Below are 16314 nucleotides of genomic sequence, written 5' to 3'. Positions count from 1 at the left end.
ATTTTCCATTAACAACAATTATTTTAAAGATTGGTATTCTCCTCATCGAAGCGACGGGTCTTACATTATCGTACATGAGAAAGGAGGTGGTTATGAGGGGATATGATGGACATGTTTAAATTAATGAACGATAAAGACAAAATAAGCGCAGAATAATGATTCAGCAGAGTGGACAGTGATTGGACGAGCGGCCATGTGCGGAGTGTGGGCCGTGGGGGTCTCGTCATAGTGGTGTGTGCTTGATGTTGTGTATTTCTCACACAAGAACCGCTTTCACACAGATTACTCCCCCCCCAAAAAAAAAAAAAATTAAAACTATATATATATATATATATATACACGGGACCATCCTTGTGTTACTTAAGATACGTTACAGTGCGCCACGAAGGATTCGGTGGGATCTACGATTAGCAGAAAAAAAGAGGGTGCAGTGTATGGACGGCCCAGAGAGTGAGCTGTTAAATCTATTTGTGAAAGGTGTACAATAATTATTTTTCGTAAATACAGAAGAAAACCTTTTGTTATGCTGAATTTCCATAGTAATTTTAATTTTTAATGCTCTGTTTTTGTCTTTCGAAATGCTAGTTTTCGATTTTTGCAGAATGTTTGATCATGGCGGTGTAGTTAGCGTCAGAATCTTTGGCGCAAAAATCCCTCCCCCGCTTCTGGTTCGCATTACATTTACAATATCTGTGCTCGCCATAAATCATTCTAAATATATTTAAATGGAACACAAATTCCCTCATTTGCAACGAATTGGTGGAAGAGTACGACGACTGTCACAGACATGGCAGGAGCCGCCTCTCTTCATCCTCTCGAGTCTTGAACGTCCTGCAGTGCAAATGAAGAAGAAGATTAACGTTTTCGGAAGGATGTGAGCACAGACAGGTTCGGTTTATTTATTTTATATTTTGGGGGGAGATTCGTATATAATTATATATTTATATATATATATATATATATATATATATATATATATATATATATATATATATATATATATATATATATATATATATATATATATATATATATATATATTTCAGCACGGATTTTTACTTTGATTCATGTCTTCTTCCAAAAGAGTCCCAGCTGCTCTCAAGTGCCAACTTGACATTGACATGGGTGTGTTCAGTTACCAAGCTTCATGTACAGCGCTCGCTAAGTGACGTAAGCACTCCATTGGAAACCGTTGATAAGGAACGGCTGGCTTGGCAAGCGCTAGCTAGCTGCTGGGAAAGTGAACAGACCCGTGATCCTTATTTTATAAAAATGTAAAAACACGCAGAAGGATGAAATCTCAAAAAAAAAAAGGGCCAAACAAGGTCGGAATGAAACCACATGACTATACCCCAATCCTCATGGTTTACCATCACGACATCTTTTGACATATTACTTTTGTTGTGGGATTGTGGTGGAACTACTTAGCAACATCATTTTTACCTCCGCCATGGACGGTGAAGGAGGTTATGTTTTCACCCCTAACTGTCTGTCTGTCTGTCTGTTTGTGTGCAGGATGCCTCCAAAAAGTTGTGGACGGATCCGGACAAAACTTGGACAGGTTGGGTGTGTGGCAAGGAAGAATTGATGTTGACCTTTTGGCCTATGTGGACCTACAAAATAATTGGTGGTTAAATTCAGTGACCTGAAATATATAAATCCTCTTCAAATTTCAAGTTAATTGGATGAAATATGAGGATTTTAGAAATGTCACTGAAGTTGTTGCCCTTTGGGCCTGTGTTGACCTTTTGACCTCAACAATAGACTTCTGACAAAGTCTACGATGTGTCGAAGATCGGTTGAAAATTGTGAACTGTAGGTGACAGACAAACAGACAGACAGATAGAATAACAAAATCGACTAACCAATATATTTGAAAAATCTTCGATTTTGCAAGTAACAGACAGAGGGGTGTAAACATAAACTCCTTCACCTTTGGTGGTGGAGGTATTAAATAGGGAGTCAGAAGGGGGACCCCCTCCCCCCCCCCTGCCAAACTTATGTATGGATCTTCCACTGTGCATTTTGGGGAGTAGGGTGTTGTATGGTTGTAGATTTTAAAGAACTACCAGAGTACCTGCCCTACGGGCAATGTTGGCTCAAGTGCACAACACGTTCTTCTGACGCATACCTTTATTTGGGCGGTGTACAGGCAACTGACAGCTCTGTAGAGGCAAAAAATTCAAAAAAATAAAAAGACATACAATGTCATCACCCCTTGGAGTTTTCATAATTTTCCTGAATGGAGGTAAAGGTATGCAAAGACAAAGGCGAGCTGGGAACATTTCTACAATTATTATTTATTTACAATTAGTGAGGAAAAGCATGTGGCGCAACAAAAAGTTTCTCTTTTTTTTTTTCCCGCCTTTGGAATAAACTTCCTCACTCTATTCTTTCTCATTCTTCCCTCCAGGCTTTCAAAACAGCTGTTCACCACCACCTCTTATCTTCCCCCATCCAAATCCTCGATCTTTTCTACCCCCGATAATCCACCCAAGCCCACTTCCTTCAATTTCCCTGCTTTCCTTCCTGAAAGTCCCTGTAATGTTCATCTTCTCTTCGCCATGTTCCCCGTCCCATCCCCATCCCTCTCCCTTCCACAGTTCACCTAATGTGTCTGTTCCCCACTGTTTTGTCCCTTCCACTCCCGCCCCTCTTGTCTCATGCCCCCTTGCTGTGAGTTGTGTGTTAGCTCTCATATGAGCCTCGACAAGGTATACAAAAAAAAAAAAAAGGGCAAGCCCATATTTGTATAAAACTAAAACTCACCTGCCAACTCTTTCCTCTCTCTACCCATCCTACCACCACACCCAAACTATGTGCTCTCCTTCCTCTTTCTTCGAATCCTCAAACTCCCTCCCAACCCCATGTCCTTAACTCCCCACCCCAACCCAACCCCGTCAAAAGTCTCAAACCCCTCGATCCCAACTCTGTCCCCTCTCTGCTCTCCCTCCCCCAAGCAAACTCTGCCATCCCCCCCTTTCTTCTTCAAGTTCTCAACTGCCCCAAACCCCAAACCCTCTTCCAACTCCATGCACCCTCACCCCCAACTCTCTGTCCTCCCCTCCTCATTTCTTACTGTTCTCAACAACGTTACACAAATATACTGTTGCGGGGCGGCAGGGTCAGGTGAGAAGACCACTAGGTGGGAGAAAGCTACGTCGATTCCCACCAGACTCCCCAGAATTGTAGGCTGTCGCTCACGGATAATTCCGTGACGTGGCGGGTTGCTTAACCGACCGTGGATGCCAATACCTCAACCGCGTGACCTCGGGTCCTCCCGTCTCGAATCAGGTTACCTAATTAACCACGCCCTCGGTACTCCTTGTCTGAACCGGATCACTCTACCAACTACGGATTACCTTTCCGGATCGGACGCAGCCGAGCGGCACTGACAAGGACGTACCGGCTTGAAGGAAGGATTGTTGGGAATAAAGACCCGGCTAAACTTGGATCCGAACCATGCTGGACCAATGAGGGAAAAGACAAAGGCGAGCTGGGAACATTTCTACAATTATTATTTATTTACAATAAGCGAGGAAAAGCATGTGGCACAACAAAAGGTTTATTGGGGATGTAATGCAGGGAAAGATGAGAGGTGTGGGGTACGACAATTATACAAGAAACTTACAAAGCAGACACAGTGCAGACTTGACGCGAGATTAATATAGCAACAATCACAACAATGAAAGATCCTATACAGGCTTACTGAACGGACAGGCGCCAACACTCTCAGACACACACTCAGCCAAAGTAGACCGAATTGTGAAAGGAACTTTTGCAGCCAGCGAGGGAGGGAGTTGAGGTTACAGTTTCTCGGTACCTGAGCGTTTCGGGGGAGGGATGCTCCGTGGTGCGGCATTCGACAAAAGTTGTGTAGTTCGGTCCACAGCCGTACGAGTGGTAATCATGTCTGTAGCAGGAGCCCGAGTGGAGAAGAGTGGAGTCCAAGGCCGATAATGGAGCAGTAGACAGGACCAGATAAGAGGCTTGGTCGAGGTCATGTTGGCGGGGACCAGTGCAGTAGGTGGGCCGTCGAGGGGAGACGTAGGCAGAGCCAAGCCACAGGAACACTTTCACAACAACTCCTTCAATTCTCCACTTTCTCACCAACTTCTCATGCCTTCAACCTTCTTTCAACCAACTCCCACCGACTTCTTCCTTTCAATCAACAACAACCGACTTCTTTCTTTCAGTCGACCAACAACAACCAATTTCTTCCTTTCGATCTACAACAACCTCCTTCCTCTGAGGATTGCTCCGTACTTTATAGATCCCGGAGCTCGAGGAGGAACCATGGCGAAACCAACGTCATTGTCCGATCCGAGCATCCCAATTTGACCGGCCCTTCACGTGGTCCACCTTTCTTGGAGGGGTTTCAGCCAGAGGCCGGCCTGGCCCGCCCACGCCTGGCCTTGGGAAGATGGTTGGCGGTGCAGCTTATGGCGTGTGTCCAGCTGAACGTCGGAATTTTGCCTCTGAAAACGAGTCGCTGGGTAGACGGTGGTACGCTGTGGCCATCGAAATGAGGGTAGCAAGCGAAGACTATTTCACGTCAGAAAATAAAAGGAGGAAATAAAATAAAAGGGGGAAAAATGATTTATTAATCCTAAGTAATAGCCCATCGCAACGCACTCCCTGCTGTCCCGCTAGATGAAAGGAAGGGATCTAACTACACGTATATTAATGGAATAACTGACTCAGGACAACTGTATGTTGTATGCATATGGTTCCCAGAACAGTAAAGATACATGGAACTTTGGCGCATGAGAAGGCCATTCGTTCTATCATGCCTGTGTTGTTCGTGTTCCCGATTGTTTAGAACCATGTTAAAAGTAAATAAAGATGGAACGTGAAATTCACAATCACTTCCCCCTTTCTTCCCTCATCCTCACTGGAATTCACGGACCAGTGTTTGTATGTTTGCCGTGCTACTCCTCCGACAGTTGTGGGCCGATTCCATGCAGACTTGCTATATCGGATCAGCATGACCCTAATTAATGTATAGAGGTGGTGTTATCTTTTTCCGGTGGTCTTGGGGGGGGAGGGGGAGGGATGCAAATTCTCTATGTAAATGTGTATCGTGTCGCACCGCCTACAGGTGTGGGGGAGGGGGGGGTATTACAAGTCCCACCATTTGCAACGCAGTATTCCTGTCCCCACATTTTTTTTTTTTATACATGCACGTAGCTTGGGTTATTTTTTTTTTTTGCATGTACAGATCTGTCAGTTGCTTATACACCAACCAAATCAAGGTATGGAACAAGATTGCCTGTAGGGTGGGTACTCTGCTCAGATATAGATTATGATGAGAAGTCGAAGTAACAATAAAAGTATGAACTGCAGTCTGCACGTTTTCATATTGTCCTGTGTGACAGTAGAATTGAAGAAATAGCCACCAATCGTTTTAAATACGATTACGGCGGACATTTTTGGGCACGTTCCGTTCGCAAGGGGCTTGTTTACCGCTTGTCAAGCACCTCCCTTGATTGCTTACTCCGCTGTGCAAGCAACTTGGCAAGTGATTGATACAGAATGCCTGGCTTTTTGAGACGTCTGTGAAGTTAGTACCCATTACCCTTTACCCCATTCAAATCCATTACCCTATTCCCTAATTTATCCTATTTACCCCTTTTCCCTATTCAAACCCTTTACCCAATTCAAATCCATTACCCTATTCCCTAATTTATCCTATTTACCCCTTTTCCCTATTCAAACCCTTTACCCGATTCAAATCCATTACCCTATTTCCTAATTTATCCTATTTACCCCTTTACCCTATTTGAACCCTTTTCCCTATTCAAATCCATTACCCTATTCCCTAATTTATCCTATTTACCCCTTTACCCTATTCAAACCCTTTACCCAATTTCAAATCCATTACCCTATTCCCTAATTTACCCGATTTACCCCTTTTCCCTATTCAAACCCTTTACCCGATTCAAATCCATTACCCTATTCCCTAATTTATCCTATTTACCCCTTTACCCTATTTGAACCCTTTTCCCTATTCAAATCAATTACCCTATTCCCTAATTTATCCTATTTACCCCTTTACCCTATTCAAACCCTTTACCCGATTTCAAATCCATTACCCTATTCCCTAATTTACCCGATTTCAAATCCATTACCCTATTCCCTAATTTACCCGATTTACCCCTTTTACCTATTCAAACCCTTTACCCGATTCAAATCCATTACCCTATTCCCTAATTTATCCTATTTACCCCTTTACCCTATTCAAACCCTTTACCCGATTCAAATCCATTACCCTATTCCCTAATTTATCTTATTTTCCCCTTTACCCTATTTGAACCCTTTTTCCTATTCAAACCCTTTACCCAATTCAAATCCATTACCCTATTCCCTAATTTATCCCTTTTCCCTATTCAAATCCATTACCCTATTCCCTAATTTATCCTATTTACCCCTTTTCCCTATTCAAACCCTTTACCCCATTCAAATCCATTTAATTACCCTATTCCCTAATTTATCCTATTTACCCCTTTGCCCGATTCAAATCCATTACCCTCTTCCCTAATCTATCCTATTTACCCCTTTACCCTATTCAAATCCTTTTCCCTATTCAAACCCTTTACCGATTCAAATCCATTATCCTATTCCCTAATTTATCCTATTTACCCCTTTACCCTATTCAAACCCTTTTCCCTATTCAAACCCTTTACCCGATTCAAATCCATAACCCTATTCCCTAATTTACCCTATTTACCCCTTTACCCTATTCGAACCCTTTTCCCTATTCAAACCCTTTACCCGATTCAAATCCATTACCCTATTCCCTAATTTACCCCTTTACCCGATTTTATATATAATCTTTATTTCACACCTCCCTTTTTGTAATCCACAACTACCCATATTTTTGTAATGGTACACCCTGTCTTTGAATCAGGTAAAGGGTAACTGGTGCTAACTTCACGGATGTGGCTTTGAGAATGGGTATTGTACGTGATGTTCAATATACTGTATTTTGTTTCTTGAATCTTTGTGTTGATGAGTTTATGACATGCTTCTAGTTATCACTCCTGGTTAATGATCAATGATCATACATACTTGTGTCTCAAGGCACCAATTACTGAGGAGAATGGAAGACTCTCACCCCAAGGAAGATGCTGCTTGTTCAATCGTTATTCATGCACCAAAGATAATGATGACAATTTCAGAGTGTAAAAGTGATGGACGGTTTGTTAATCCCTGGCCAACCTGGAAGCAACCATCGCTCTTCAGCTTATTACAATGGAAGCTGACAGAGAGGAACCACAATGGAATTCCTCATAAAGAGGTAAACATTTCTGTTTTACCTTAACAACCGGAAAGATGGACCCACAGCTAGTAGACAATTGATTTAATTTAATATGGTACTTAATTTGCTCAAATTAGGTACAAACTTCCCAATTTTGATTTTATTTGAGCCCGACTTCCAGCTTGCCGCTTGTTGTTCTGCAGGGGGCATCAATCTGCCACACACCTTTGCCAACGCTTGCATTACTGGTTAACCATTTGAGGGCCACAAGCATGTTGAATGTAATTTTCAGCTACAAGTTCAATTTTATTATTAGTTTAGCTCTAATAATCATGAATATGAAATGAAATCCAAGAGTATACATGCCGAAAAATGCAAGTTTTTCTCGAATGAACAACAAAAATAAAAATTATGAAAACGACACGACCTCTTACCCAGTGTTAAGGCCCAGTCACACCTTGACGTTTTAGCCAGCTTATGCCGATTTTTGAAAAATTTGTCTAAAACGCTGAATACGTTATGGGTAAGTTCTGGAAACATTGAGAGCATGCTGAAAAACACTGCCATACGTCGTAGTACGCTGGCTTTCATCGTACTTTGCGGTTGTCCTCAAATTTTAGCATGCTTGAAATTTTACGACTTCTGCCAGCGTATGACTCACAAGTTCCGCTACGCTGGCCATAAGTTGTAGGCACGTTATGCGATCGTTGACATACGTTACTTGTAAGTTAATCATAAGTCGAAACACGTCGAGGTAATGTTTAGCGTACCCGAAACTTATTTCTAACCTATGAGTAACGTGTTGTAGGCACGTTACGCGATCGTTGACACATGTTCACACACGTTAGTCGTAAGTTACTCATAAGTCGAAACACGTCGAGGTAATGGTTAGCATCAGTGTTCCAGTCTCCCTGGTTTTTTTTTTTTTTTTTCGGTATGACGGTGATGTTGACACTTCGATCTCTAGTGCGGTTATGATTTAAATCGTTGAGCGGCAGCCTATTAATTATATTACATTATAACCGCACTAGAAATCGAAGTGTCAACATCACCGTCATACCGAAGAAAAAAAAAAAACAGGGAGTCTGGAACACTGACGCTAACCATTACCTCGACGTGTTTCGACTTATGAGTAACTTACAAGTAACTTTTGTCGACGTGTGCCAACGATCGCATATCGTGTAAACAACTTATTCCCATCGCATGCAGAACGTGTGAGGCATACGGCAAGTACGTCGTAAATTTTTTCACATGTTTAAAATTTCAAGACGTACTCCACTCACTACGACGCATGATAGCGTACTTTAGCATTCTATTCACGTATACCAAACTTACCCATACCGTATTCGACGTGCGCCAGCGTTTTAGATGCATTTTTCAGAGGTTGGCATACGCTGGCAAGATCGCCAAGGTGTGACTGCAATGTTGACACTTCCATTTCTCCGGCGGTTATGATTTGAATTGTTGTGCGGCAGCCTTTTAATAGGCTGCACCACATGATCATCGGCGATACGTGCGACGCGCTATGCATAAGTTAGACTATCGTTGGGCATAGGTTGTGAACGCCGACAACAGGCTAAGCATTCATTGGTATAAGTTATCCAGAAGACAACGAAACGTTCTGTGTCCGTTACTAATATGTTATGCATACGACCAACTCGTTATGAATACGTCCGAATCTTTTTTAAAAAAAATATCAAAAGTTCAGCATAAGCCAGCGTTTTACATACATTTTGATACGTTGACATTGCTGGCTAAAACGTCAAGGTGTGACTGGGCCTTTAGCTACACTGTTTGCTAAAAACATAAAATAATCTAAAATTGCAGGGAAACTATTGGAGATGCACCACTTTAAAGTTTTGGGACATATATGTGTCCCCTGGTTCTTGAAGGATTAAGAAGGCGTTAACCTGTTGTACTCACAGGTTTCGGTTGTTTAGTTAAGCTTTTTCAGGAAAAAAAGGCAAAATGCATGGTTGCATTCAATCTGCAACAATAGATGTCAGTGTGTGTATGTCCCCTCCCTAACTCCAAAACCATGAAACCTAGCAGCCTGAAACTTTGCATGCATATGAAGGGAACTCCAGGGGAGTGGGTGAATGAAAATTTGGTGTTTGGGTTCATCTAAACATCCCTTTTGAAGATAATTAACAGTCTTATTCAATTATGCTTTATTAAGGCTCATCCTTGGTCACCTCGCTGTCCATCGTTGGGATCTTAATTTGCCATTTTTTGGGGCCTGCTCAACAATGCCTTGATTTGGAACAGGCCACAACAGTTTCCTTGCGATAAAGGTTTTTTTTTCACTTTCCTCACTCATCGAATGCCTGATCATCATACCTATGAATGTCTGGGTACATTGCAATGCTTATAAACACCCGGAGACACCAGCATCCGTAGCTTTATTTCATTTCTGCACATGCTATATCTCTAGAATCTATTAATCCGAGCCAAATTTCAAAATGTAAACTCTCATTTTGAACTTATCAGCAGTTACAACTGCTAAAAAAGTGTGGTTTATACACCGGAAAATACGGGATACTAATGAGCAGGGACATGCAGAACATCAGCGCAATGTAACATGTGACTTCAAGTCCTCAACTCTCCCCACCCACCTTCACCGACCCCAAGTCCTCAACCTCCGCTTGACCATGAGGAGGTGGATTCCAGAATGTTCTTACATATAAAGCATGCCATTCATTTATTTCATGTGAAACGTGTTCTCGTTTGGAGTACAGATACTGACGTTGCAGTGATGTGCCCCATGTACTGTATACTTCTGAACCTTGAAGAAATGCTCCTTAAAACTGGAACTGCCAAAAAATGCAGATATATTCCAATCCATACAGTTGTTCAAGGTCTTGGTCAAGATATCTGTCATATTCTCTCTTCACTTCATGCTTTGAGTGGTCATGATTCATCAATTCTACAAGCATTCTGTGGCATTGGAAAACAGAAATGAATGAAGACGCTGAACTCGCATCGCAATTTGATTGATACATTGCGAGGCCTTGAGAGTTCGATGCAAATTCCAGGAGACACAGAAGCAGCATGTGTCTCACTTGTCTCGCTAGTTTATTCTGGGAAGAGGTTTACTTCACTAAATGATTTGCACTACGAACTTTTCTCTAAAAATAATGCAAGTAGTGAGAAACTGCCATGAACTACAGATTCCTTCAGACTGCACTTGATGTGTGCAAGTTATCAGACATACTTTTGGACACACGCAACTGAGCAACGTCTTAATATGCAGCCTTCATTGCAACATTGTTGGACACGAAACGCTGAGGGGGATTTGGAGCTACACCGTATGACCCAACGACCAGCTGCAGAGGCTATTCTTCTGTTCACAAATGTCATTGCAAAGCTGCATACCAGACTATGCAAGTGCAAATGGGAAGTCTTGTTGTGCTCAGATGCTTGTGGTTGTGAATATGTGGTGTTGTAAAAGGGAATGAGATATTTCTGATTCCTCTGATTCTGATGCCAATGAATAAACATTGGGTGTTTCTCAATTTGGTGCTCATTGCATGTATTTCAGGATTTGTGTCTGCCTATCAGATGCATGTATTGTATAGCACGAGCAGAGGCACCATTGCCCGGCAATGTCGGGTCTCTCCTCCCACCCATTCCCCTCCCTCTCCCTCCTTCAACCCTAGCCCCTGCCTCCTCCCACCCCATCCCAGTCCCTCCAGACTCGCACTCCTTCCCGTCCCCTCCCTCCTCCAACAAAGGAATTTTTGGAGGGTTTTTAACCACGTTTGGGGAAAAATTAATTAATAAAGTAAAAACCTGCTTTCGATTCCTACCAACCTCTGACATGCCACCTGTCATATCGAAATCTGCTCCCTGAGGGACTAATTCATCGATATGGCCAAAATAAGTCATGGTATAGATGTTTATCCGAATCACCATTTAATGAATCGGGTATGTTCAGTTACCAAGCTTCTTGTAGGGTGTTCGCCAATTGGCTGAAGCACTCAAGCAAGCACTCCATTCAAAACCGTTGAGGAGGAATGGCTGGCTTGGCAAGCGAGAGCTAGCTGCTTGGTAACTGAACACACCCCTGGCTTTCTCAACAGCATACAGTACATACAAAACACTGACAAAAGAAGTTTTTTTAATTAGACTTCAAATATTAATGATTATTTTTGTTGTAATGAAAACGTACCTTGTTCAGTTTTGAACGCATTGTTTTCATTTTTAAAATGTACATAAACTCAGAGATGATTTTGAGTGCACGAAAGCGTATGTGTACATTTCATACACAACTTCTTTAACGTGTACATGTACTGTACATAATAAATATCTCTCGGGAATTTCCCCGGCCTCCCGACTAATTGATTATGGACGCAGGTATTTCACCTCCAAGCCAATTTTAATTTACTTCACATATTATGTGAATTGCATGTGCATCAGTTTGTTTATAAGCCTTGAAAAGTCTGGCGAAAAGCAAAAGTTTTAAATTTTTTTTTTTAATGAAAGCTCCATTTTCTTTCCTCTGCATGATGAGAACGTACCTTTAATGGGCAGTGTATATTAGTGGGCAGTGTATATTAGACCACTGCCATGATCACCGCAAACAAAGCATGCATTGCCTCGTTTGAGTTGTAATCAAAATGTTCCTTTGTTTCCTCAAAACAGTACTTTTATTTAATGACAGAAGATGCGTTGTTGAGTCTGCAAATGTGTATCGAAGACAGCTATGAACCCTCAGATCTATGCCGAGCGAAAAAGATGGCGGCGGTTTTTGGGTGGTTGGAGGAAAAGGCATGGCCTGGCTATTGGGCAGTGCTTGTGATGCTGGGGGATAGAGGACAGGTGCAGCCTGTAGAATAGGCTTATTCCAGTCAATGTAGCAAATTTAAGGGGGTAACCCACCACTAATTGCAAAAGAATTGTTTCCACTGCAGTGCATTTCAGTAAGACCCCCTAATCACCATACTAAAAGTCCTAAAAAAATCCTAGCATGGGAAAGTGGTCTAATTTGCATAATATGCAAATTAGCTTTCGCCATAAGAGAAAATTCATATTTTCACTATAACTTTGCATCTAAGTACCCAATTGAAGCAAATCACGTGTCCAAACCCATGTTTTGAAGGTCGGTGAACATGATAGGCACATTTGCAAATTAATATTTTTGAATATAATTTGCATTTTATGCAAATTAGCTTCTGTCATAAGAGAAAATTCATATTTTCACTTTAACTTTGCATCTATGTACTGCATCTGACTGAACCGTAACCCTAACTTGTATTGTTTCTGCTCTGTTATTTTAGTCTGGGAGCAGTGGGGGTGAACCTGGTTTTGCCAGATAAAGTTTTTTCTTTGCTGCTTCTTATAGCCTTGGGGTAGCTCTTCATGATTCAGGGGGGTGACCGTTTGCAACCCTTGGGCAATTTGCTATATTAACCCTTTTGTGCCGGTAAACGCATAAATAATGAAAAAAATCAGTTTTTTTCACTATTTATTTCCAATGAACCCAACCAACATCATCACATTTGCTTGTGTCGATGTTATTCACAAATTATGTAACCAAAAACAACTTGAGATATAAAACGATTGTGAATTACTCAGTATTAACCCTTTCCGGGATATTTTAACCCAGGACATACAATTTGAACACAGACAACATATGATTGCACAATAACCACCTCATCCTTACTTTAGTCACAAATAAGGTAACCAAAAACAACTTAAAAGATAGAATAATGACTTAATACTCAATATTGATCCTTTCCTGACTGATTTTACCCAGCACAAAACATTTGAACATCTATAGACAACAGGGGTCTTTGATGCATTATTGCACAAAAACCACTCCAAAATCATGGCATGGGATTTTAATCTCATCTCTTGCTTTCCGACCTTCTGACATTGATGCAAAATAGACTGGGTTAGGTATTGCAGAGTCTGCTTCTCTGTCATTCTGCCGTTTGTAACAATCTATTTGTCTACTGCTTGTATATGTAGACACAGGTTTTATGGCATTTTATAGTAAGTTCACTATTCTGGTTCAATGCTTGCTGAAGGTCAAAATGCTTCCCATCACCATAGATCTTGCTACATCGTATGATATTACTTATTCGAACAGCGGTTGCGGTAATTAATGGGTCTTTCTTCGTTTCACAGCGAAACTTCCACTGGAAGAAACATCTTTCCTGATCGGACTCCATAAAATGTCAACCCTGAAAATAAATAAGTCAAAAATTAGATTCTAACCTGGGAGAAAGTATTTTATAACTGCCTGAATACTAGTACCGTACAAAGGTTCACATTTATTAGTACGGTTCCCTGCTAAAAGAGGGCAGCACCCAACAACAACTGTCTGTCATGCCCATTTTGATAACTGTCCTTGTAAAAACTAAATTTATACAATCTGAAATTGTCAAGTATTTTAATCTGGAGATTCTATTTTACTAACTACTTCATATAAAGCTTGACAACTGGAAGTCTGGTAGCTTATTTCATGACAAACCTGCACAGCAGAGTGGGAGTGGTGCCCAGCCATGTGCTTCTAATATCTTAAACAATGCAATGGTGCCACCTTTTGTCAGTTTAACTAACTAATGAAGTCTCTCAGCCAATACTTCATCTTAATATGCATGGATGATAAACAGATCAAAGCAGGAAATGTAGGCCTATGTTTGGGGTATATATGATCCCCTAGGAATGCCAGGAAAGGGTTAATAATTATCAAGTTTGGGCAAATTGTGTCCAAATCAGCTGTAAAATAGTTGCCTTGTGAATAATAATAATGAAAAATAAATGTGATGAATTTTGGTCATAGCTATTCACAAGATATCGCAAAAAATAGTACTTTGGGGTGAATTTGGGTGTAACCGGCATAAAGGGGTTAATATAGCAAATTGCCCAAGAGTTACGAACGGTCACCCCCCTGAATCATGAAGAGCTACCCCTAGGCTACAAGAAACAGCATAGAAAAAAAACTTTATTCGGCAAAACCAGGTTCACTAAAATATCTGCCTTTTGCTCCCAAACTATTTCATGAATTACAGATAGCTATGGCTGAGTGTGTTTTCTGCGACAAGAGTTGAGAAGATGGTCAGGATACTGCAATCCTACGAGAAAAGGGGAGCGAGAGTATCAACAGGGCCAGTGAGAAGCAAGGAAGTAGTAAAAGAACTCATAAAGGTCAGCGAGTACACAGAGAATGCTAACGGGTTTTCACTCATCCACAGACGATTGCAAAGGCACAGGAAAAAGTAACTCAACAAGATCAGCCCTCACCATGTATCCTTCATTCAGAAACGCCAACATTCAGTTTGGACAAGCACTGTTTGTTTTGCGGTGAACCAGCTACTTACAATGAGAAAAAGCATGATGGCATGGGTGTCTATCCTGTAAGAACCACATCATTCCAAAATATTGGCTTGCATTCATGTGCACAAAGGAAAGATGAATGGTCTACGTTAGTTTCAGGCAGAATTGCATATGCTCATGACCTAATCGCAGCCGATGCAGTTTACCATCAAAGCTGTAATGTCAACTTCAGGACTGGGAAGCAGGTTCCACAGCAACATTCCTCTGGACTAGGTGGTGTTACAAAGAAACAAAAGCTTGGCAGACCCAAAGAAGCAGAAAGATATGAAGCATTCCTGTTGGTTGCAAAGTACCTGGAGGAAAATGATGATGAACAGATTACAATAACAGACTTGATTGAGAAAATGGAGACAGGTCTTTTGGGTTCAGAGGTTGCAGCTTATGGCTTTACACAAATGAAGAGTAAACCCGTGGAACATGTTGGTGACAATATCATAATAACCGAGCTGCATGGGAAGCCAAATGTTGTAACTTTTAGACGAATAGCAGCAAATATTCTCCATGAATTTTACAAGGAACAGAAGAAAGAGGACCCCAATATTGAGAAAATACGAATGATAAACACAGTTGCCAAGCTTATCAAGAGTGACATAAAGGCAGTTGACTCTTCTAATGATGTATATCCAACCAGAGAACAGATGTCATCAACAGAAGCAGCGGTGCATTTCATTCCACAGTCACGACTGATGTTGTTGCAAGGTTTGTTCATTGGCAAAAACACTGATCTGAAGGTAGCATCAATTGGACAAGCTATAATGCAAGCAACAAGGCCAAGAGTCATTCTAGCCCCATTGCAATTTGGACTAGCAACTGAAATGCATCACTTTTCATCACGGTTCATCGTAGATACTCTTCATAAACACGGCTTCAGTTGTTCCTATTCCGAAGTGCGGAAGTTCGAGAAAAATGCCGCTCTTACACAAGGGGCAGAGTTGCCTGAGCCTGGATCTGGAGAGTTCATTCAGCATGTTGGTGACAATGTTGATCACAATATAAGAACTCTTGATGGCTTTAGAACATTCCATGGAATGGGGATTATTTCCACTTCCACACCAGGAAAGCTGCTTAGTAAACCTGTGCCTCGCGTATCAGTGACAACGGATGACATCATAAAAGTGGGAAGGATCAACATCAAAACTTTCAAATCTCAGCACACAGGACGTAATCCATTGACATACAAAAACTGCAGGCAATGGAAGTGCACAATCCAACGTATCACATTGATCTTCTGTGGGAAGTGGCATTTGTCCTTAATCCTAAGAGGCCAGCATGGTCAGGTATGATGCAGGTTGTTCATCAGGGTGACTATCCTGGCAAGTCATCTGTGCAGTTCCTGCCCATGATAGATATGGACTCAACTGACATGTCTTGTATCTTCTCCACACTTATGTGTGTGAACAAGCCAATGCCTACAATGTCACCCCAGTGATTACATTTGACCAGCCACTTTGGTGGAAAGCCTCAATGATTATAGAATCAGAGCTAACTGACAGTTACCTGAAATCTATTGTCTTGAGACTTAGAGGTTCACACATGGAAATGAATTTTCTGGGCTCTACTGGTTGCTTTATGGCAGGAAGTGGTCTACAAGAAGTCCTTGAAGTCGTATATGCCGGAAACGCTGTAAAGCACATGCTAAGTGGAAAAGCAATCTCCAGAGCAGTGCGAGGGCACCTCTTGGTTGATGCAGCCCTCAATACAATAATAGT

At 41.5% G+C, this 16314-nt stretch overlaps 1 protein-coding gene across 13 annotated transcripts in view; it reads left to right on the top strand.

The window, feature by feature from the left end:
- Positions 1–680: 680 nt before the first annotated feature.
- NAPEPLD (N-acyl phosphatidylethanolamine phospholipase D) overlaps positions 681–16314 on the top strand; it is a 40755-nt gene continuing 25121 nt past the window's right edge. For 5 of the 13 annotated variants that reach the window (XM_085895005.1, XM_085895002.1, XM_085895000.1 and 2 more), the window contains exons 1-2: positions 735–888; positions 7084–7300. In XM_085895005.1, coding sequence (XP_085751131.1) covers positions 7103–7300 — 198 coding nt within the window. In that variant the 5' untranslated portion in view covers positions 735–888; positions 7084–7102. Of the gene's footprint in view, positions 889–1084; positions 1171–1515; positions 1562–7083; positions 16065–16314 lie in introns of those variants that run through there. The other 8 variants (XM_085894999.1, XM_085895001.1, XM_085894998.1 and 5 more) reach the window with 8 other exon arrangements.

This window comes from Eptatretus burgeri, chromosome 9 (genome assembly GCF_056783735.1).
Source record: "Eptatretus burgeri isolate ZD-2024b chromosome 9, Ebu_testis_v1, whole genome shotgun sequence".
NCBI classification, from domain to species: domain Eukaryota; kingdom Metazoa; phylum Chordata; class Myxini; order Myxiniformes; family Myxinidae; genus Eptatretus; species Eptatretus burgeri.
The sequence above is the reverse complement of the archived record's forward strand: the minus strand, read 5'-3'. Positions and strand labels throughout refer to the sequence as shown.